This window comes from Archocentrus centrarchus, chromosome 15, assembly GCF_007364275.1.
Source record: "Archocentrus centrarchus isolate MPI-CPG fArcCen1 chromosome 15, fArcCen1, whole genome shotgun sequence".
Taxonomy (NCBI): domain Eukaryota; kingdom Metazoa; phylum Chordata; class Actinopteri; order Cichliformes; family Cichlidae; genus Archocentrus; species Archocentrus centrarchus.
In genome coordinates this window covers 25,502,969-25,525,178 of record NC_044360.1, presented here as the reverse complement: position 1 = coordinate 25,525,178, position 22,210 = coordinate 25,502,969, and the positions used below count along the sequence as shown (strand labels likewise).

At 44.3% G+C, this 22,210-nt stretch overlaps 4 protein-coding genes across 6 annotated transcripts; 2 read left to right on the top strand and 2 right to left on the bottom strand.

Moving 5' to 3' along the window:
- Positions 1-203: 203 nt before the first annotated feature.
- Positions 204-2,759, top strand: nanp (N-acetylneuraminic acid phosphatase). The gene is made up of 2 exons (XM_030748359.1): positions 204-337; positions 1,734-2,759. Exons 1-2 carry the CDS (start codon positions 257-259, stop codon positions 2,373-2,375), a joined length of 723 nt encoding a protein of 240 aa, XP_030604219.1. The 5' UTR covers positions 204-256; the 3' UTR covers positions 2,376-2,759.
- Positions 2,760-3,659: 900 nt separating this feature from the next.
- On the bottom strand, positions 3,660-9,241 carry polr1b (RNA polymerase I subunit B). The gene is made up of 15 exons (XM_030748358.1): positions 9,065-9,241; positions 8,659-8,826; positions 8,430-8,576; positions 8,216-8,348; positions 7,987-8,123; positions 7,676-7,899; positions 7,414-7,585; positions 7,007-7,178; positions 6,632-6,913; positions 6,177-6,310; positions 5,635-5,805; positions 5,366-5,522; positions 5,092-5,288; positions 4,767-5,017; positions 3,660-4,678 (listed from the first exon to the last, which is right to left on the bottom strand). Exons 1-15 carry the CDS (start codon positions 9,239-9,241, stop codon positions 3,796-3,798), a joined length of 3,405 nt encoding a protein of 1,134 aa, XP_030604218.1. The 3' UTR covers positions 3,660-3,795.
- Positions 9,242-10,498: 1,257 nt separating this feature from the next.
- Positions 10,499-21,044, top strand: fignl1 (fidgetin-like 1). 3 transcript variants are annotated; one of them, XM_030747841.1, is made up of 2 exons: positions 10,499-10,540; positions 18,187-21,044. In XM_030747841.1, exons 1-2 carry the CDS (start codon positions 10,519-10,521, stop codon positions 20,112-20,114), a joined length of 1,950 nt encoding a protein of 649 aa, XP_030603701.1. In that variant the 5' UTR covers positions 10,499-10,518; the 3' UTR covers positions 20,115-21,044. The 3 variants fall into 3 exon arrangements, with proteins under 3 accessions (XP_030603701.1, XP_030603703.1, XP_030603702.1); XM_030747843.1 differs by lacking the exon at positions 10,499-10,540 and adding an exon at positions 16,877-17,004; XM_030747842.1 differs by lacking the exon at positions 10,499-10,540 and adding an exon at positions 17,578-17,718.
- Positions 12,033-16,602, bottom strand: ttl (tubulin tyrosine ligase). Its single transcript, XM_030747844.1, has 7 exons — positions 16,215-16,602; positions 15,979-16,057; positions 15,661-15,893; positions 15,419-15,554; positions 15,060-15,329; positions 14,506-14,649; positions 12,033-14,410 (listed from the first exon to the last, which is right to left on the bottom strand). Exons 1-7 carry the CDS (start codon positions 16,513-16,515, stop codon positions 14,206-14,208), a joined length of 1,368 nt encoding a protein of 455 aa, XP_030603704.1. The 5' UTR covers positions 16,516-16,602; the 3' UTR covers positions 12,033-14,205.
- Positions 21,045-22,210: the final 1,166 nt, after the last annotated feature.

Below are 22,210 nucleotides of genomic sequence, written 5' to 3'. Positions count from 1 at the left end.
AGTGGGATGCACAAAGTCCGAATCAAGTTAAAGTACATATTTTGCACTAACTAAAAAACAGCTTAAATTAGTGTCAGTGCAGAGAGCAACAAAAATGTAATATCTCGTTTTAATGGCGCCATCGCGAGGAAAAAACAGCGCAATGGCGTAACATCAGTTTGGACTACAACTCCCATGAATAGCTTCACTTGACAGCATTTCCGCAAACGAGCTACATTTTGGCGTGGAATGATAGCGCACTGCTACATTTGACAGCATGGCTGTGAAGGCGATTTTGTTTGATTTGGACAACACGCTCATTGAAACGAGTCAGGCAAATGGAGTGGCGATACAAAAGGTGATAAAAATGGATATTTTTGATGGAGAATTTAAGTTAATATGCCTGTTATCTATTTACAGTATGTGTTTGTAAGTTTTACCGTGTTATTGAAACGAAAGGCCGTAGACTGAATATGCCGTGTCCCAGTCAACCTAACAATAATGTCTTCAGTTCGGGGCTCTTTATTGTCTATTTTAACTAACAGTGAGGATATTGTGGGTGTTGTGCCTGCGCTGCTGTTGCCGCCTTGTTTTCAGTTTTGTAATGTGATTGGCCGCATACGGAGGCCGGGAGGGGCCACTATTCAGCTCATCACTTTCACCCAGGGTCTTGGCCCACCCTGAAATCTTTTGGATTTTCACTCAATAACAGCATCTTTTTAAAGTTATTCATGATATTTTATAGTGAAATTGATATAAATGTCAGACACTGTCCACTACCTAAAGGTTGAAGTCACGTGTGTTAGGCTGTTTGAGGTTCCGGTTGTAAAAACAATGCAGTCATCATGTGCCAATCAAACAATCCAAATCTCTCATTTTTGGTGTGATGATTAGCTGTTTACCACGTTATCAGTTTATTTTATACACTGGGTCAACCAATTACGTATTTGAACTCATTAACAAACAGCAGATTGGATTATGTTCAGGGTAAGTTGCTCAGACAGTGATTGAAGAGTTTCAGATGTGACTTCTCCCGGTGACTTCACGGTTGCCTTGTAATAAACAATTCTTTTATGAGCTCAAGGGTCATTCAACAAACCTCCGGGGCTCTAGCCCAGGGTTAACAACGTGCATGGTTACTGTCACTGGCTTTTATCATAGTCAGTATTACTGTTCTCAGTGTGGGGAAGTAATAATGTACATTTAATCACGTGCCTAAATTGTGTGACTTTTTAGATAGTTTGATTCAACTTCATACTCACATGGTCATTCTTGATTACACCACCTTCCAGTATTATATGGATCTATGTTTTAGAGTCAATTGATGAGAGCCGTTCCACAACCATATACAGAAATTACTCACATATTATTTTAGATTTGAATATGTCTGAATTGAAGTAACACAATACTTGTGTCCTTTTTTATTTTTCTTACAGAAAAGCAGTTTTTGCACATAAAACACTTCCCTCAGTTTATCCTCTTTCTTAAACAAGCTGTTCCAGCCCCTTTCCATTCAAGGAAATGTTTTTCTCATTCGCTGATCCTTGCGAACAAAAGTTTTGAACACTTAGTAGAAGGGTGCGCTCACAGACAGGGCTGTGCCTCTGAGATGACCGTCCCCTACACTCACACTGTGAGACAATAAGGAAAAGCAGATTAGATCCCTTTGAAAATGTGTTTTATAGTCCCCTTGTGGTCTGTTTCTGAATTTAAGTTTTAATTTTCTAAGGTTTCCTCCCATGTGATTCTTACAGACCAGTGAATTATTGAAGACCACGTTGGGCCTTGATGATAACACCGTCGGCACCATTTGTGACAAATTCAAGCAGAAACTCTTCCATGAGAGCTTTGACCAATCAGCTGGCAGATCCATAGATGATGTCCGTATGTGCCACTGGGAGGAAAGCATCAAGGAGACTCTAGGGAGCTGCTCCATGCCTTCTCTGGCAGCCCACTGTTATTACATGTGGAAAAAAAGTCGCCTGGAGCTTCTCACTCTGTCCCCTGAAGTATGCAACCTCCTGAAACAGCTGCGCAGCAGATACAAGCTGCTGCTGCTGACCAACGGGGTAGCCCAGACCCAGAGAGAGAAAGTGGAGACGGCCGGATGCGAGGAGTTCTTCGATGCCATCGTGATTGGAGGAGAACATCCGGAGCAGAAACCGTTCCTCTCTATCTTCAAGTTGTGTTTCAGCATGCTGGAGGTGGAGGCCCAGGACTGTGTGATGGTGGGAGACTCTCTGGACACAGATATTCAGGGGGGCTTGAACGCCGGCATTCGGGCCACAGTTTGGATTACCGGTGCAGGAGGTGTTGTGTCAGATAGCACGGTGAAACCAGACTACACTATCACAACGGTGCTGGACCTGCCAGATGTTCTGGCACAGCTGCAATAAGGATAACCACTGAAGAATGAATAAGTTTTACTTGGATGTTGTGGGAATTTTTAACTATTGATATATTTAACTATGACTACTATTGCAATTAATTTTCCAGTTTTCAACAGTGTGCTTTTTGATTGATGGTTTCTGGTTGGGATTTTATACATTGTGATTTTGAACATGCAGTATGTAAGAAAATATGTGCAAACACATCATTGTTATACACACAAAGTGGTGGAAAGTAATTACATTTAGTGAAGTACTCAAGTACAATACAAAATTATTTAACAGAAACAAGGTGTTCCAAAGTAATGCATTACTGTAATCACATTACATTTTTCAGGAGCACATTACTGCACTAAATTAAGTAATTACAGTAGTTATAACTATGTTATTACCTCAGTTGCAAAGCTTCTTCAGTTACCTGCATGATGGGTGGATAGAAAGGAAGGGAAAAACCATCATGCCCCTTTTTTCTGCACACTTGTGCTACAATCAGCTGATTTCAGTTTGTGTGCAGGAAGAAGGAAAATGGACTTTTGAAGAGTGGAGATTTGAACATTACTTTTATTTTTGTTGCATTAAAGGACAGGAGTGCGGTGGTAAATTGCAAACTGCATCCAGGACAGAAACAACTCCATTAGACTGCTAACACAACATCATCTCTTTGCAAGCATCTGCACAGACAGCATGCAAACGCAAAGTGACGGTGAAGAACAAGGAGATGTTAAAGCCAGTGTAGCAGCCAAACCTGCTCTTCAGTGGGTGACAAAGGCAGCAATGAGCAGGCAGCACTGTAGCCTTCATTTCAACGTTTCTACAGTAGAATCGCAGCACTGACTGATTTTAAGTCTTTTTGGGATTGTTTTTAACTTTTCTCTCCGTTTATAAGTAAACATTAAAAGATCATATATATATAAAATGTATGTCCTCATTAGGACAGGATTTTGTGCCAGTGTGTGGGACTGCAGCCTGAGGTTTACATAGGAGGCTGGTAAATATGTGACAGTGTACTGTCTCACCCCTCCTTCATTTCCAATATTGTGATAAAATAGTTTGAACCAGTTTTAAGTGGATTTTATTTAATCAAGCATGAGGCATTTTTGTTTGAGTTGGTAAGAAAATACATGATTTTGTGGGGAACGCATTTGGTGCCGTTTATCATTTCTACTGTATCACTGATAGGAATGAACCTGAGCAGATACTGAACAGCATTTTTTATTCAACACAGAATAATATTAACCAGGGTAACCTGTGCATTCCATTGTACACTCATACTTGGTCATGAATTAGGGGCTAATAAAACTTCACAGGGAGATAAACTTCTGAGTTTTACTGTCGTCTGTGGTATGCATGATTCAGACAGCTTTACTGAGACCCATCTGAACAAAGTGTGCACACAGAGCAAGACATGAATCTTTACTTCCTACAAAATTCACTTGACTTCTAATTTAACTTTGATGTTCATTGCAGCAAGCTCAGCTACAAAGTAGCGGAAGACGTAAGGAACAGACACAGAGTCAATAGAGTCGCTTTTGCCGCACAGGGTGCAGACAGTCTTACGGTGGCACATGGCCGACCAGTGGGGTGGCGGTTTCTCTAACAGAGGGGAGAGAAGGCTGCCACAGTCAACACACACCTGAGCCACTGAGCGGTCTGAGCAGTTGAAGAGGCGATCGTGAAGCAAGAATGAAGAGCCGTGAGCCAGCAGGGCGTCTCGCTCCATCTCCCCGAAACGGATGCCCCCCTGGATGTTCCTTCCTCCTACAGGCTGGTTGGTCACTTTGTCTCGTGCTCCTGTGGTCCTAACTTGAAACTTGTCAGAGACCATGTGACGTAGCCGCTGGTAATAGACGACGCCGATGAAGATGTCCGCCTCTAGCTCCTGACCGCTCAGTCCGCTGTACAGCCGCTCTGTACCGTAGTAGTTATAGCCACCCGCCCGAAGCAGTTCACCAAAGTAATCGAGCGCCGAGTTCTCCTCAGAGAAGGTGAAGGGAGTGGCATCGTGGCTGAGGCCGTGCAGGGCGCCGGACTTACCGGCCATGCTCTCAATCAGCATCCCGATCGTCATACGGGAGGGGAAACCGTGGGGGTTGAACAGGATGTCCGGAGTCATGCCGCTCTCTGTGAAGGGCATGTCCTCTGCTGGCCACAGGCGGCTCAGGATGCCCTTTTGACCGTGGCGGCTGGCAAACTTGTCGCCGATGGTGGGATTTCGTGGCACCCGTACAGTGATGCAGATGCGTTTAAAGCGGCCTGAGCCACTGTCATTACTGCAGATCTTTATATTGTCAACAACACAGACCTCTTGGCTCCTGCAAACAGGGAAAAGAAATAAAGACTTTTAAATAAATCTGCCACAGAATGCAATTAATAACCACATACAAAAATATTGATGCATACTTGTAGTAGGTGACATAGGTCTGCCCTGTGTTGAGGTTGATGTAGCTGTAGAAGGGGTCTCCATACTGAAGTGTTGAGCCAATGAAAGGCAGTCCATCAGCATCCAGTTTTTCTTTCACTTTAGGGTCACCTGGTTTGGTTCCAAACACCACGCTGTCTTCTCCCCTCACCTTGTCTGCCAGGTCCACCAGCTCCGTCTTGTAGATACTTCCGTGGGCAAACCCTCTCTCCCATGATGACTTGTTCACAATCTAATGAAATCACCATGTATCAGGATTTCCTTCCTATCAGGAATGAAAATAGAAAACTCCTATATTTAACTCACCATGGCATCTTCCATGTCGTAGCCTGTGTAGGATATGACGGCCACAATGGCATTGGTGCCGCTGGGGTAGTTGTCCAGGCTGTAGTGGTCGTACATATAAGGCCTGACTAGTGGGCTCTGTGGGGTCTGGAGTCGGTACAGCTTGTTATCACAGCGATCCATGAATGAGTGCAGGGGGAAGCCCATAGTCTGCTTACCTGAAATAGTTTGATGAACACAATGCTTCATAAAAAAGGCCACAAACTCAAAATGTCACACAAATTAAATAACCTACCCATCTGACACTGGTACATGTTCCTAGGACTCTGGTTGTGGTCTGAGTATGGGATGAAGTTTGCCACCACACTGAGCATACTGTGAGGGAAGAGCTCCTGGTGCGTGGTTACTCCTGGTTCAATCTCATCCTCCGAGATTCCAACGTTGATGTAAAGCTGCCGCAAAAAACAGAAAAGATGCCTGGACTAAAATTGTGCTCTTACAGGTTCAATAACCTCTTTAAAAAAAAAAAAAAAAAAAAAAAAAATCATACTTTTAACATGTTACCTGTTCAAAGGTGCCAATCAACTCTTGCTTGCCAAAAGCCAAGTTTTGTACAGGTCGCACCATGCGGCAAGGTGTTGTGAAGAGGAACAAGCCTGGATATAAGCTGGCCTTGCCTGTTTTGGGAACCAGAACGATCTCTGTCCAAGGAGGGATCATCTTCTCTCTCAACACCTGGAGGTACATATTTTAAATATCAATTTTCTGCCTTGTATACACAGGTGACCACTAATATCTTAGAGTTAATATACCTTGAACCTGCATATAAATAGCACAAGAGAGGTGAGAGTGCAAGCAGGGTGGAGTGGCTGGAGATGGGAGTCGGGGGTGATTTGTGACAGAATAGCAGCAAGAGTGAAAGGGAAGGTTTATAAGATGATCGTGAGACCTGCTATGATATACGGTTTGGAGATGGTGGCACTGATGAAAAGACAGGAGGTGGAGCTGGTAGATGCCAAGATTTTTGTTAGGAGTGACCGAGATGGACGGGATCAGAAATGCGTGTGTGGCGACCCCTAAAGGGAGCAGCTGAAAGAAGAATATACCTTGAACCTGCGCAGGGACTCGACCACAGCTGGAGCTAAGTCGGTCTCCACCCAGCCTACAACAGCACCGTCCAGGACCACAGGATAACAGTCTGAAAAAGCCTGTCCAGGAGTTCCATCCAGTGGAGTAACACCTAAAACACCCGATACAGCAAACACATTTCAAACCGGTGCCAAATACAGAGACTTTACCTGGACAGGCCTCCCAGGTATATTAACGGCTGCCTAAGTAACTCTGGCTTCTTATTTCGGCGTTATTTTTAAAATTGTAAAAACATGAAAGCAATGCTGCCGTGCATTCATAAAATCATGGCTGTGTCTCTTATTTGCACGCACACGCTGCCCCCTCCTCCTTTACTGCCACAAATCTATAGAATCTATTTCTGTTGTAAACACTGGATTCTTTTTTGGTCCTAGATAAGTTTGTAGGACAGCTGCCTGAAGTCAGTGCTCACCAAGCGAACAGAGCAGAGCAGGGAGTGACACGGTGGCCAAAGTCACGGCCACAATTTCACAGCTGGCTGTCATGTGGTTCATGAGTCCGCACGGCTCTCCGTCCGGAGTGTGGACAGGACACAGGAAGCCCCAGGACTCGGGCAGCAGCTTACGCACAGAGGTGGTCCTCATCTTAGCAAACGCTGCTCCTCTGTGCACGCAGCGGAAGTGAGACAGGTAGCGAATGAAGTTGAGCTTGTCGGCCACAACACACAGGCCGGTGTTTTGAAGCATGCCGAGACCTGCAGAAAGAGGGAAGGCATTTTTAAAGTAATGAATACTTTAGTGAATTTTCAAACCACAATGTGTATTGGTAGCGAGCTCATGGATAGTACCTGTCTTGGAATGGAGGTTCCCAGTGGCCAGCAGATATTCAAATGGTTTGGTCAATTCACTGCCCATGTTGAACATCTTCATCATTATTTCAGTGCTCCAGCCGCCAGAGAGTTTGCTGGCTCTTTTGTCAAAGGACAGCTTAACAGACACCAACCACGCAGTCATTCTCTCCTGTGAAAAGGTTTTGGTGGTTAAATCACATGTGTGGTGACCCCTGAGGGGAACAGCCGAAGGAAGAAGAGGAAGATCGCAGATACGAGAACAGAAATGTTTCATATTTAGATTTCAGCTCTCAGTAAAGGACACCCAATCTCAAGGTTTGCTTTATAAAGTGTTTTAACAGTATGAGTTCCTCCTGCTCAGCCAAAGAGGAGGGACAAAAACAAAAAATAATGGAGATTCTTGCCTTCAGAAACATGAGGTAGAGCTGACCGGGAGTGAGCACTTCCTGGCACATGATGCTGTCAGGGTTTTCTTCCATGCACTCCTGTTTGGCAAATGAGAAGAGCTTCCTCGTCATTAGACAGAGCAGGTAGAACTTCTCCACGTCTGACTTCAGGTGGATGCAGATGCACTCACTGGGCAAAACAAAATGAGAGACACTTTACTAAATATACCATCAACCATGATGCACAGTGGTGTAAACTGTATCTGTCCCCAGAGCTTACTCTAACAGGAAGCTGGCACACTGTTCATTTGTGTACCACTCAGGAAGGTTCATCTTAACCCTGAAGCGCTCTCCGAGGTAAGCTTGCACCTTGCTGCGGGTGGTGCAGCCCTCCTCCATAACGATGCGCAGCATCTCAGACACACAGGTCTTGTAGAAAGAATTGTCTTCGCGGCCTTTGATGAGCTCCTGGTAGATCTGAAAGTCTGTGAAGTCCACCAGGGCCTGAAGAACACGAGAGCAAATGAGAACCAGAAGAGTCGATGCATTTACCATAATCTGTTCTGTAACGAATGCTGCAGGCTTATTCACCTTTAATGCAAAGCCTAGCGGAAGGAAGAAGAGCTCTTTCTGGTAGATGAAGTTCAGCATCACAGTCCCATTTTCCAGATAATGCAGGTTCATGTTGATTGCAGTGTGCTCTTCCCTCACACAACGCATAGAAATACCTGTGAGAAGAAAAAGCTGGTGAAAACATGCAGCTATATGTATTGAGGTGTGGGGTCATTACTGCGCTGTTTACTTTAAAAGTTATACTTACCATACTGAGTGTATCCCTGACCCCTGTTCTTCCACTTGGGTCTTGACATGGCAATGGGATAGTTCCTCCTCGGCATTATCAGCATGCGGATGACCTTCTCAATTCCATTCACGATGAAATAACCTCCCATTTCCTGTCAAAGATAAGGTTAGTATTACAGCCACATATATGAACCATCCCTGCTCAGTTTACACGTGTGATTGCCAAATCCTACCTCGGCTTCTTCGTGATGCTCTACGAGCTCTTTGGGAGTCATGCTATACAGGTTACACAGCTTGGACTTCACCATGATTGGCACATGACCCAGAGACTGCTTGATGATGCCTTTGGGAACTCCATTGATTGACCAGCTGATGTCTGCCTGAAATGCAGCAACACTCATCCAATCAAAATGGACTGTTTTAAAACTCCGCTCTGAAAACATCAATATGCCTCAGCCTTACCACTATCTTTCCTTTGTATGAGCATCTTCTTCCCCGGCACTCCGCTGGGAACACCTTCATTTCCTTACAGATGTTCCCTTTGGCAACCACTGGGTTGTGAATGGTGGCTTCGACAAAGGTGAGGCTGATCCTGTCGTTTTTGAACATGAACTCTAAGGGGGGGATGGCCTGGGAAAGGTTACATAAAGGTGAGAGGCTTTATAGAGGATGAGCTGTGCTACAGGAGAAAGAGCAATGAAAAGCAACAAGATAAACGTGGCTGCAGGAGGACTTTTCACAGCAGCTTTCAGAGCAGGGAAACTACTCCCTTCCCTCAGGTAACCTAAGTTCACGGTCATACTAATCGCTGGTTTTAATAAAGTAATGCATTCAACTGTTTGGGAACTTGGAGGAAACTCTAACTGACCTGCACAACGCGGTTGAGTCCGTGTGTGACAGCTTGGTCAAAGGACTCGATGTGAGCTCTGGTCAGATCCTGGATAGCAGCATCTTGGGTGTCCTTCATCCGTCCGAAGCTTCCATCGGTCAGATTTTTTAGACTCGGACCTTTGGGAAGACTACTCCACTTACTTGAAAAGTCCATGCTTGCGCTTGTTTACCACATGTGCATAGCTGACACAGGAAGTACATCTGCTACACAGGAAGAGAAACCTCTTCTTCATCTTTGCTGTTTTATTGGCAGGTCGACTGTTTAACTGCTGGCATAGCGCCATCCCGTGGTCGTAGTTATGCCAGCGCCTACGTTCCAGAGTTTGGCGTGTTAGTCATTGCTGGTTTGAAGCAGTGTTGACGCTGTTATAGCAGCTAAAAACGTGATGTTTGAGTGTTTGTGCTGTCTCCGTATTTTGCTGAAGAGCACAAAGAGTAAAAAAAGACTGGGTCCCGCTGTATTACTCAGGCTGCACTACAGCGTCTATTTACAGGCGCGATCCCACTACTGAGCGGCACGGGGGCTTTGACCTGCTCCGTTTCCGACCTGGGCCGGTGCACCCCTCGTTAGGCGACCTGGTGGTCCCGAGCTCCCCCAGGAGCACCATATCGATGCCGAACTTAGTGCGGACACCCGATCGGCATAGTCCGCTGCAGCTCAGAGCTCCTGAGCTCAAACGATCCGCCAGCCTCAGCCTCCCAGTAGCTTGGATTACAGGCGCGCGCCACCGCACCCGGCGAAACGGCCATTCACTGATACAGGCTTTGAGCTGTTACAAAGTGACGTCATCAGGGAGCGGGCGCTATCCTAGCACTGAGATAGTTCACTGACAGTTTGATAACTCACAGACAGAGTATGATACCGCAGAGGGTCGGTGCTGCAGACAGCAGTCGGTAACCGTGACCTCACAGTGGTGACAATAGTAACTGAGAAGAGGGTCACTGTGAGCGTGTTTCTTTGAACACTAAAGAAAAGTGTCTTGGTGCTGACTTTGTTTTCTCCCTCTCACGCTCATTCAGTTACTGAAAACAACCTGTAGGTTTACTGTATTCACGGAAAGTTTTTTCTCACTGAAACTGCTGAAAAGCATCTTATGAGTCATATACAGTACCTCACAATTAAAGCTGTCACTAGTGTTACTGCTGATTCCTTAAGCAATAACATTTCTATAATAAAGGTGAAAGGTCACTCTTTAATTTTTGACGTGATAATATTTTTAACGCTCCCAAATGTAAACGAGTAATCCATCAGTGATTCAGGAGCCTTTTGTTCAGTGCACTTTTTGGAGTTGGAACACGAAGCCTACATGGAGTGTGTGTAATGTATGGTGCGTGCTGTCGTTATGATTCTGATGGTGTTCATCTTTTATTTTTACGCACACAGTCCAGACATGCGTGCTGCACATCCACGCCCCTCTCTGAAGACTTCACATGTGGCAGGTGATGGAGCATGGTAAGTGTGATGGCCTGCTTGTCAGTCATCTTTTTATACTGCACTAAAGGAGGAGCGCACCCTTTCCCTCCTTCAGTTCAAATGTGAGTAATATGCTGACCCATCTGTGAGTCTGAAGCTCGACGGTGCATGAAGAACACACAAAATGAGCAATTTCTGCTCTTTTTCTGAGTGCTGTCCCAGGCTCTGGTTCTCTGTGCATGCATCACCCTGTATTCACTGGCTGATGTCCCGATCATGGGATGATCCAGTCTCTACTTTCTACTTGATACACTGTACCATTCATCAAGCTTCTGGCATAATTCTGTTTGGATATTTGACCACTCTTCTTGGCAGAATTGGTGGAGTTCATTTAAATTAGTTGGCTTCCTGCCATGGACCCGGCTTTTAAGCACCTTGCACAAATTTTCAATAGGTTCAAAGAAATCATGAAAAGCTCCAAATGACCATGACATTCATGCCCATCACGAGTGGATGTAACCTTCTGACCATAACTGCAATCTTTGCTTTTTACCTGCAGTTTAACCTCCCAAGGTTAACACACGTTTTATGCTGGGTCCAAAGCAGAGACATTTATGCCTTCTCACCTCTGCTGTCCTCCGTCTTTCTGCCGCTGAGCTGGAAGTCAGTCTCAAAAAGGTAATGCTGAAGGATGTTCCTAAATGGATCGAGCACAAATTTGCTACAGAAGCTATAATGAAGCATAAACAGGTTTATCCTTTGTAGAAAGGCTTTCACCAATGACACAATACTGGAATATGCTTGATCAACCTTTAAAAAAAAAAATATATATTGTCTAAGCTAAGTTGTAAGTTTTTACTAAAAGTAGCCCCAAATATGTGTTTATGGTTGTGTAGCATCTGAGATCACATGATCATGCAAATACCTCAGTGGGTAGTTTTAATCTTCAAAGTTTAATTTCCTGTTTAAATAAAGTTTAAAATGGTCATAATAATCATGCAAAGCCAGTTAAATTCCCCTGTTTAGGATGTCGTAGCTCCACCTCGTGAGGGCAAAGTAGGTCAGATCAGGTCCACGTGAGAAGACAAATTTCAGAAGAGAAACCCGAGAAAAGAAGTAGTAATAAATAAAAATACAGCATAAACATGTGTGTGTGGTTTTGTCTGCATGTTTACATGCACACATGGACTTTTCCCATTATAAAAGCAGCTACACAGAACAAATGGATTACACACAACAATACTTTTAAACTGATCTGTGAGGCATTCAAAGACAAGTCAAAACACATTCGTAAATGACCAACCTCAGAGCAGAGCCGCAAAATTTAGAAACAAAAACTGAACTTTTATTAGTGTCAGATTGTTTCATCATCCACCCACCAAAGGTCTCAGTTATTACTGAACACTCGGTGTATCTCATCTGCAAACTGCATTCACAAGACTCTGCTTCCCCTCGTCTTCTTCAGTCAGAAATGTATATTAGAAATGCAGTCCAGCATTTGGAAGTGCAGAAGTGTTTGCATGACAGAAGCTTGATGACGGTAACACGTTTTATTCTAATAATATTGTTTCTCATAAAGACAAATGTTCATGCAAGATTTCAGATAAATCATCACACCCAAAAACAAAAACAAAATAAAACACAGCACACACTCCTCTGATCATGATACTCGCTTTCAAATTACGTCAGCAGAGCACTGTGATGATAACTTCTCGGTCTGTTTACTACAAAAAAGGTGAAACACTGAAAATGCAGCAGGATTATCTTTGGTAAAGATGAGGAAATAGAAATATAAAAACACATGAGGAAAACAGGAGAAAATGAGTCATATGTGCAAAGAAACTCTAAGTAAGAGGAAATGACATCACTGAGGTTTTACCCTAGTACAAAGAAATGAAGGTGCATTTAAATGCATTTAAAAAAAACAAAAAAAAACAAACAATGTATAATTCCCTCTAAGGCACCCTTCCCTTTGATGGAAATGTCCCTACATATTTAAAAACAATACTGATAGTTTGCTAATTCACTCCTCCTGCTAACATCTTTAAAACGTTCAAACATCCTTTTAACCGCAGCGGGGCTCCTTCATGTTCTCGATGACTGAAATTAATCCATCTTCATCCCACCGTCAGCATCGCCCGCCCTCCAGCTATTCCATCTTTCTAACCTTCAGCCACTTTCACACCCTTCATTCTTTAGAGTCTTCTTGTAAACACAAACACTGTAATTAAAAACAGGGAAACAAATGAGCCCCTAGAAACACAACTAACGTGCAACTTGTCAACAATTTCAGCCTAATAAAAGAGAAACGAACAATCTATCATTTTCTAACAAGCAGCAACACAAACTAGATTAGACACGTCATCTCGGGACAGGAACACCTCTAAGATCTCGTCTACTCACAAAGAGATTTAGTTCAAATAAAAAGTCAAATATTTAAGGACCCCATAAAGCAAAACAAGACCAAGTTCTTATGAAATTAACCACTGAGAGTACTGTGACATCATTACCGTCACGGACTTTTCTTTGGTAATGACACACTCGCCACGGCATGTTTTCCAACACCAGGGGAAGAAGCATTTCATCAGCTTCGTAATATCTCATCAAAGTTTCATTTCATGGGGTTGTTGAATGTTTTAAATAATCAGCAAGACACTCTGTACAATCTAGTCTACGTTCATTTCAACAGCTCAATAACAAAACCCACACGACACTTTACAATGACAGTCTAGCTTGTCATACATCAGAAATAAAATACAGATGGTTCTTTACAGCAAACAGAGCTGGGGCTGGGGTGTATGCTACATGCTTTCACACAAACATGCTCTCTTCAAATCACATAAAACACAGTGTCTGAAAGACTTTCCTAAAGAATTATTACAGAGGGAGTTTTCCCTTTTCTCTTCTAGCAGACTCACTCCTGGGTTTACAGCTGAAGCACAGTCTCCCTGCTTACTTGTGCCACCCAGCTGCCCTGAATGCAAATATTATGTAATGTCCACATGGTCAAGTCGAGAGGAATGCTCTATTTCAAGGCCAACCTTGACATCTTGAATGTTTAGCTCATCAGACACATTGTGTTAGCATAATAAAGTAGAGTTTAACCTCATCAGTCTCTGGAGCTTCTTGATCATTTCTAACATCTGTCAATCAAACTTGATTGCAAGTAAACTATAAAAAGTGACTAAAAAAAAACAAGAAGTGTCTGATGAGAATTAGCACTCAAACTTCCATAAGTTCACTAAGATGTCAAATGTCTGTTTAATGCTAGTTCTTATGGACCGTTGTGTTTTTATTGAGCAACAGTGCAAAAGCTTAAAGAACAAGTACAACTCACTGTAACAGAGCAAGCTAACTGGCAGTCTTTTTAAGGGAGAGTGGTTGGAAATGTAAGGCACTACAGTCTCAGTTGGAGCGTCTCTGCATCTATCACAACTCCATCAATCTGCTCGGGGAAGTCTTTCATCGTTCAGAAACAAGGAAACGAGGACGTTTACTGACCAGTTCATTGCCATCCTCGCATTCATAATATGCATAATCAGGACAGTGCGGATCATTCCTGCAGTTCAGAAGTCCCTGAAGAGAAAGTCTCCCTCGGGCCAACATGTGCAAAAGTATGAACGAACGGCTCGGCAGCAGGATGGGGGATGGAAGAAGCTTCTAGCACAGAAAAAACAGGGGTGAGGGGGTATTTGTGCATGTGCTTATAGGCGGGTGAAAGGGCCCACGTGAAGAGGCGCCCTCAGCTTGGGAGAGGAACAGGAGTTGGTAGTGAACAATGAGGATGAAGATGGGGAGGAGGAGTAGGGAGAAGAGAAGGCAGAAGAGGAGTCACCGCCGCTGCTTAGGGTGAAGACACTGGAAATGGCCACGTCCACAATGCCTTGACATAATTCTGGATATAGTTTCCTGCAGGAGGAACGGAGTAAACATTTCAAATGTTAAACAGAAATGTATGAAAAGAAAAAAAAAAAAGGTGGTAAAGGACACTGAATGGTACTGACTGTGCACAGGCTGGAGCGCCGTTGATTTCAATGAGCCACACTTTGAAGTTCGCGTCCACCATGAAATCGAATCCAAAAAGCTGGAAGCTCTGGTAGGACAGGTGCTTGGTGCTGATTGCGGGCTCGATGCATGTTAGACAGCTCCTGTGAAACCAGATGGTGATATTAATGGAACAATATGAGGAGACAGTCCATATCAGACATGTTCTCAGCTAGAATTACTCTGAGTGGTTTAGACAAGAGAGCTCTCTGAGTAGAGCATTAAGGAAGCAGGACACATGACGCCCAACCTCTCACTGTGAATTTTCTGGACAATTACTCTCACATGGGCTCAATCAGGCATCACACAGACTTTGTATTAGGGAGCTGGCAGTTTAAAGACTGTTAAAAGCACAATCTGACTGAGCTGGACATTTGTGTTTTAGTATATAGCTCAGCCAAGTGATGTCTAAGAAATTTCATGTGTGACACTGAGCTGTGACACTGATTTATAATTAAAAAATAACCATTATGCCTTTTAGTGTAATAATAAAAACACCAGATAAGGAGCCTACTTTATGATCTGCTTTATCTGAGGTAATATGGCGGTCTCCAGAGTGACACCGTGAGTGTTCAGCAGGTAGACCCTGAACTCGTCAAAGAACATCTCGTTCCCCTCCTCATATCGTCCGTAGTTCTGGGAATGCTCCTTCTGGATGCAGTGGTTGGTCAGGTGGCTGGTCATGTCCTGGAGGTCTGAGCTGTTGTAGGGCTCCGAGGAGGTCCGCAGCACGCCCTCACGGTATAAGTAGATGTTATACTGATGATCCACTAGCACCCAGCTCCTAGCAATAGCAAAACATAAAACTAAGTTACAGAGTCAGGACACAGCAACGCTTTCTCTGCAGGTTTATGGCTGGCAAAAAAGACCTGCCTGATGTCAAACTTCCGATGTCCTGGCTCCAGAAGCAGAGGTTTCTCCAGGTACTTCTGAATAACATGAACCTGTCCCTGATTGTCAATATACTCCAGCAACTCATTAGCATCGTGGGATATCAAAATACCAGCACCTATTGCAATTTAAAAAAAAAAAACAAACAAACATGCACACACATAAGTTAAGCTTCAAACTAGTGTCTCGTTTTTAACCAAAGAAATACTTAAAATATATGTCACCTTTAGCTCCAGCAGAGGACTTGGCTATCCACACTGTACCCTCTCCACTTTCTTTTTTAGCATGATAGGAGGCCAAGAAAACTTCCCGCTCATCTGTCTTAGGATTGTTCTTCAGATGACTGATCCCATTTGTAGCAGGAGCAACAGGTGTGTTGAGGTTAGTGGGGTAGATGATGTAGGATTCTGGAAACCAGTTATTGGAGTCAGACAGCTCTGGGCTGGTCTTTATTAGCCTAGAGGTCAGAAATAAAGTGGTCATATAATAAACTGCAGTGTTAGTGTCATTAATGATGGCATGAATCAAAGATTTGTACACACTTGACCAGGGATGCCTTTCTGCAAAGCTTGTCTGCCCCTCTGTAGTAATTCACCAACTGCACCAGTCCAGGTTCATGGCCTGTAGAGGTCACAGTAAAGATCCTTTAAAGTCGATTCAGTGCACTGAGACAGGATGCAGCCCTGCACACCCTCAGCTGCTTTCTCATCCCGAGAGGGTTAACACCAAGAAACAGCCCACAACACTTCCTAAGAAATAAGAAAGAAAAATCACTTACCTAAACGCCCAAAGGGTAATCTGTTTCGTTCACCGAGCATCAGGTTGAATCTGGGATTGTCCCTTTTCAGCCTCTTCCATTGTCCAGTTGATAGTAGGATTTTGGAAACTTCAGCATAAACAGTGCTGTTGTCGTCACGGGAAACAAAGGTGTACAGAGGGCCGTTCATAATGCCGCTACAAGGGGGAGTGTGTAATAAAAACGGATTAGTGTGTAAGTAACTTAGCTGTCTGGCTAGTTGTGCGGCTGTCGGGTTGGCACTGCAGCAGACAGACTGATCGGGGTTATCTCCTCTGTCCATGCCATGATGATGAGTCAGTCATATCCCCTCCACACTTCTCAGTTAACTCAAACTGGCGCTCAGAAGATCAATTTCAGCAGTCCGTGGCTAACGTGTATTTATATAAAACACCGTGATATGTGAAGCAGTTTCATATTAGTCGGCGCAGGGTTCTTTGAGTAGCTCCAGACAAGGGTGTGACTGCCTGCTGATACCGGCTCCTGGGGCTGGTCCCGTCTGGATTAATTTACATCCCGTCTCCGGATTAGCTAACGTTATAGCTAACGGTCTGCGATAACTGTTATCTATGAGACACTTCCGGTATTCGCCCTCAACGGCAAAGGCAGAAGTCATGAGCAGCGGAAACATTAACTAAGTGAATAGTTTGCTGCACAATATCACGAAAACGGACTATTTTGCCACCGCCGGCGTGCTCTTTATTCTCTGAAGCTCCGCAGCAAACGCTGCCATCCACTGTCGACAGCATAAACAACCAGCGCTACCGTGGTGGTTAGTGTAGTTTACGCATAGACTGATATCTAAGGATAATGGGCATTTAATCGTTTTTTTCGCATTATTAAAGCAATTTAACACAGTCTAAGTTAAATATGTATAAATGTTTACTTTTTTAAACGTTATTTTGTTTTAATTCAAAGTCTTCATGAATTTTAGCAACAAAAGTACTACATTTCCCAGAATGAAACGCGTCACAGTGGCACTGTATTATGTGTGTTGCGGCCACGAGATGGCGTCGTAGACCTCACAAAATTTAGCAGACCTTAGACTTTACGTGAAATTTGATAATGAGGTATACCGGCGCTTGTAGCCGGAACTGGGCTGAACTGGAGGATAAATGGAGCACTCCCTACTTGTGACAACTTATGGGTCTCGTTCCAGTATTTAAAAAAACTTATTTGGGTCACGTTTTTTCTTTATTATTTCCGGTCTCTTCATCATTAATCAACGTTTTAGCTATTAAAAAAAAAAAAAAAAAAAAAACTAAAAGTCTTGCTTATTTCCTCTGGTTTCCTGTATTTGGTGAAAAGCGACGCCACGGTCACATGCAGGCTTTATGAGAACGAATTGGAGCGACACAGGAAGTTATACTTTTGGGAGGGAGAACAAACTAGAGGCGGGAACAGCCGCTACTGTAAACAGCAAGTCAAAGTGCATTATAAAAGTTGTTAGGAGTAGATTTAACGTTTTGACAAGATATCACTGATAGTAAGTGACGTCCCTTTTATCGGTACTGTTTGTTGTGGGTTGCGACGTATCATCAGTTAAGTCTGGTCCACGGAGGTGGATAACTTGTCTGTACTGCTGTTCTTAGAGGTTTAGATGGCTTTTAGCCTTGTTTGTTAGTCATTTACTGTTCGTCGTTAGACGCAACACCCAGGGAAGCAGAAGGAGTTTTATTAGGCTTGAGAAAATGACCCTTTATCAGCTGGGACAGTATCTAAGACATCGGAGGAAGGAAGGGAGGACTTAAATGGAGGCTGTTCAGTTGGGCCACCATTTTTAAAGCTGGACCCAAATCATGCTTTTTTAAAAAAAAAAAAAAAATCAGTGTTATTGACGGATGTAATAATAAAAGGGGTAACTTTTTCTGTGTATGGGTTTGGGGTGATTTGTGCCTTGGCTTTTACTGAGGTCATGTATTTTTAATAACTTTTGCCCCCTCTCCTTCACCAGGCTGGAGCAGGCCAGGCATGAGTGGCGCACACCTGGACGAATGGCAGAGGAGGTCCTTTGACATTTCATCTGGCAGCTGCACACCTGAACAGACGGCCGATGCCTACCGGGCCCACATCCTCTCCATTCAGTATGCATGGGCAAGCTCCCAGATCTCTCAGGCCGGCATGGCCAGCCTGCTCAGGACCTGCTCGGAGCGCTACGCCGCAGTGCTGGACTCCGATGACCCCCGCACAGGGCTTAACAACTATGCAGAGAGCGCACTCCATCTGGCCCGCAGTCAGAGGAACTACAGCGACAAATGGGAGTCATCTCTCACCAAGGAGAGCGTGCTGGAGTTGCCCAGCGTGCAGAAAATGATTCAGATGAGGACGGGAGGTGAAAGCCTTCTGGTGGCACCAGCTGATGTTAACATAACTGTGGGACAAGAGGGTAAAGGTAACTCCCTGACTGCTCCCTTTAAAACTGTACAACCACCACCGCTTAAATCAGAGGTTAAAAATGCTGCCAGCAAACCTACTAATGTTTCAGTGGGGAGGCCCAGTGGTCACGATGGGATCTCAGCCAATCCAAACTCATTTCCCCGACCTCCAGCTCAGTCACAGTCTGTGTTTAGTCGTCCTCATTCAGCTCTCCCACATGCAAACCCCGGCCCTGCAGGGGTCACACAGCATTGTCAGTCCTCCTTCTTTCCCTCTAACACATCTAAGCGGAAACATTTTTACAACACAGATGGAGGTGATGTTGCCAGGGAGCAAAACAGTAGTCAAGGGTCATCTGACCCGCGTGCTGGTGGCGCCTTCAAAACAGCTCGCGAGCAGTTCATCGTTGACCAGCAGCGAAAGCACTCCCATCAGCATCAGAGAGCTCAGCCCTCCGGGATGGCAGCAACTATGAAGAAATCTCTGGGTGCCAACAGGCCTCGAGGTGCATTTTCTAAATTTGTGTCTCCCATTCCACGACAGGAAGAGGAGGAAAGTGTAGTGAGCCGTAATTCAAATCAGGAACCTCAAATCCAGGATGAGCGTCTGAAAAACTTTGAGCCAAAGATAATTGAGTTGATCATGAGTGAGATCATGGACCATGGGCCCCCTGTGGCCTGGGATGACATAGCAGGTCTGGAGTTTGCCAAGACTACCATAAAGGAGATTGTGGTTTGGCCCATGCTGCGACCTGACATCTTTACTGGACTCCGTGGCCCCCCCAAAGGCATCCTGCTGTTTGGACCGCCGGGAACTGGAAAAACTCTGATAGGAAAATGTATTGCTTGTCAATCAGGTGCCACCTTCTTTAGCATCAGTGCTTCATCACTCACATCCAAGTGGGTGGGCGAAGGAGAAAAAATGGTGCGAGCACTGTTTGCCATTGCCCGCTGCCACCAGCCTGCTGTCATTTTCATTGATGAAATAGACTCTCTGCTCTCCCAGCGGACAGACGGGGAGCACGACTCATCACGCAGGATCAAAACTGAGTTTCTGGTTCAGCTGGATGGAGCGGCTACGGCAGCTGAGGACCGCATCCTGGTGGTGGGCGCCACCAACCGGCCCCAGGAGATCGACGAGGCCGCCCGGCGACGCCTGGCGAAGCGGTTATACATCCCCCTGCCCGAAGCAGCCGCCCGACGGCAGATAGTGACAAACCTCATGGCTCAGGAGAAGAACCAGCTGGGAGAGCACGAGCTGGAGAGCGTGGTGACGGCCACAGAGGGCTTCTCCGGAGCTGATATGACTCAGCTGTGCCGGGAGGCAGCCCTGGGGCCCATACGCAGCATTCAGCTCAGTGACATCGCCACCATCACCGCAGATCAGGTGCGACCAATCCTCTACAGTGACTTCCATGAAGCCCTGAAGACCGTACGTCCCAGTGTCTCATCAAAGGACTTGGAGCTGTATGAAGAGTGGAATAAGACATTTGGATGTGGGCGTTAAACTGTTCTCTGCCTCTGTTCAGGTTCTGGGTGTTGAAAGAAATGGAAAATGGAAATATCTTAAGTACTTGCTTTGTTCCACACAAACCGCGCAGAGTGGGAGGACCCAAGTAAAAACAGAGAAGCACACAGTCTCATCAAAAAGCTTAAAATATAAGCCGGTTCTCTTAATGCACTCATTTGTAGGATTGTTTTACCTATCTGAGATGTCAGCTCAGTTTTGCTGTGGCTAAATGTTCAAAGATGGTGTGATGAAGACCCGAGAATCAATAAACAGTTATTTTTGTTTCCCTACGAAAAACGGGGCCATAAGTGACAGTGAAAACAAAATAAGAGAAAAGAAAAGAACATCTGTATTGGCTATCAGTTAAATTATTTTAAGCATCTGTATCAGCTTAGCATCTGACTGTCAGTGCATCTCTAGAGGTTTGTGTTGGATTGTGTTGTATTGAGCGGGTGCCTCTTTTATGAGTGTAAGTCCAGTGTGTTATTCTCTGTACGAGCAACCTGTTGTTTATCACTACTTGTTAAGTTCAAGCCTTTTAGGGAGGAATGCGTTACTTCAATTTCTAAAACACGCATTTTAGAAATTGAGGTAACGCATTCCTGCACAGTGTTCCCAGCAGGTTGCACTCATCTCTTCAGTGATATTTAGGCATTTGTGCCGGTCAGGCTGATTTTGTTCTGATACTTACGCTCCTGTTGCTTTGTGATTAGGTGGTAGGCAGCATGTTTTGATTTCCATATAAATCCCATCTAATTCTTCACGCCCCCTTTGAAATACATCAAGGATAAACATTCATGATGGAGTAATTTCTCCCTGTTTTGTACACCCAGTGTCAAGACTTAATCCTTGTTATTTGTTTGGTTCCTTTTAGTTAACTGCATGGCCAAAATTGTACTTGTTCCAAATAAATTTCTTTGTCACTCACATATAGTTTTTGTCTCAGAAGTGACACTAAGCAATAAGAGTTTATCTCCAGACTGTGGTGACATATCCGCTCTCGCTCTTCCTTCCCGTCTGATCCGCAGAGGGCAGTGTGATCACGTTTGTTTCAGCACCGCAGAACACAGTTTGCCTGAAGTCACACTGTCCTGAAATGTTCCTGAGGCTGGATGTGCTAATCATATCCGCGGAAGTTGGGCAACACGAAGAGTATCCTGGGTCTTGTGTTAAAAAAAACAACTTTGCCTGTCTTCCTGTTAATGATTAAGACAGTGGTGTTACTGCAATACATCCCTTTTATTAGATGTAGGGCCTTTATTTTTTTAGTATTGATCCATGGAGTTTGTGACTGGTTTAAGTGTCAGTGAAGCGCTGGCTCTGATTAACAGAGATTTTTAACGTGTTTATCCAAGTTAAATGCCTCGATGGTCTCTCACACACACACACACACACACACTGCCACTGAAGGAGGCCATTATAGATTGTGCACACATGAAACAAAATCTCATGTAAATTTCATCAAGAAATCTGAGAATCTGGAAGACCATGAAAAAGGCCTTTCATTTATTTTTCATCTTTTTGTCAGGTCCCTGATAAATATTTCACACTTGTGTCGTTGGCCACCATATAGAAACTTTGTTGAATTAGCCAGCAGTGAAAGTAGTCGCGCACACATACACACCCCCCACGGGTGGGCTTCGCCGAACGGGGGGGACTCCCCACAGGTGGACCGGGACAGATGTGCAGAATTCCTCTGGTGCTGACGGGATCCGTAGAGTCCGCTGAGTGTGGACTGAAAATCGTGCCATATGTTGTAAGCTTGTAGCTCAATTTGACTGCGGCTTTGCAGCAGTGGTCACATCTGGGGCAGCACGGTCACGAACAAACACAGAACATTTACTGGGAAAGAAATGAGGTCATTTTACAGAGTCATTTTTAGAGCTCCTTATTTTAATACTGATTAAAACTGAGGTAGAAATAAATATGTGCCTGATGCTGCCTGTTGCATTGTTCCCTGAGTTTACATGTAGACAGTTGTACTCAAGTAAAAGTATAAATGTAACAATAAAAGATGCAGCTGAAGGTACAGTATTTGAAACCGTTATTTGTAGTGTGAAGGTATTATAGGTAAAGTTATTTCTTTATTATTT

Excerpts from the sequence above, each read along its gene's own strand:
- ttl (XM_030747844.1), bottom strand. The coding sequence starts at position 16,515 with ATGGACAGAGGAGATAACCCCGATCAGTCTGTCTGCTGCAGTGCCAAC. Across the intron at positions 15,894-15,978 it reads AGAAAGGCATCCCTGGTCAA|GCTAATAAAGACCAGCCCAG; the intron begins GTGTGTACAAAT and ends TCTGACCTCTAG. Across the intron at positions 15,555-15,660 it reads GTCCTCTGCTGGAGCTAAAG|GTGCTGGTATTTTGATATCC; the intron begins GTGACATATATT and ends AAATTGCAATAG.
- fignl1 (XM_030747841.1), top strand. The coding sequence starts at position 10,519 with ATGTGGCAGGTGATGGAGCATG. Across the intron at positions 10,541-18,186 it reads GTGGCAGGTGATGGAGCATG|GCTGGAGCAGGCCAGGCATG; the intron begins GTAAGTGTGATG and ends CTCCTTCACCAG.
- polr1b (XM_030748358.1), bottom strand. The coding sequence starts at position 9,241 with ATGGACTTTTCAAGTAAGTGGAGTAGTCTTCCCAAAGGTCCGAGTCTA. Across the intron at positions 8,577-8,658 it reads CATACAAAGGAAAGATAGTG|GCAGACATCAGCTGGTCAAT; the intron begins GTAAGGCTGAGG and ends GCTGCATTTCAG. Across the intron at positions 5,289-5,365 it reads CATGTACCAGTGTCAGATGG|GTAAGCAGACTATGGGCTTC; the intron begins GTAGGTTATTTA and ends AAACTATTTCAG.
- nanp (XM_030748359.1), top strand. The coding sequence starts at position 257 with ATGGCTGTGAAGGCGATTTTGTTTGATTTGGACAACACGCTCATTGAA. Across the intron at positions 338-1,733 it reads ATGGAGTGGCGATACAAAAG|ACCAGTGAATTATTGAAGAC; the intron begins GTGATAAAAATG and ends TGATTCTTACAG.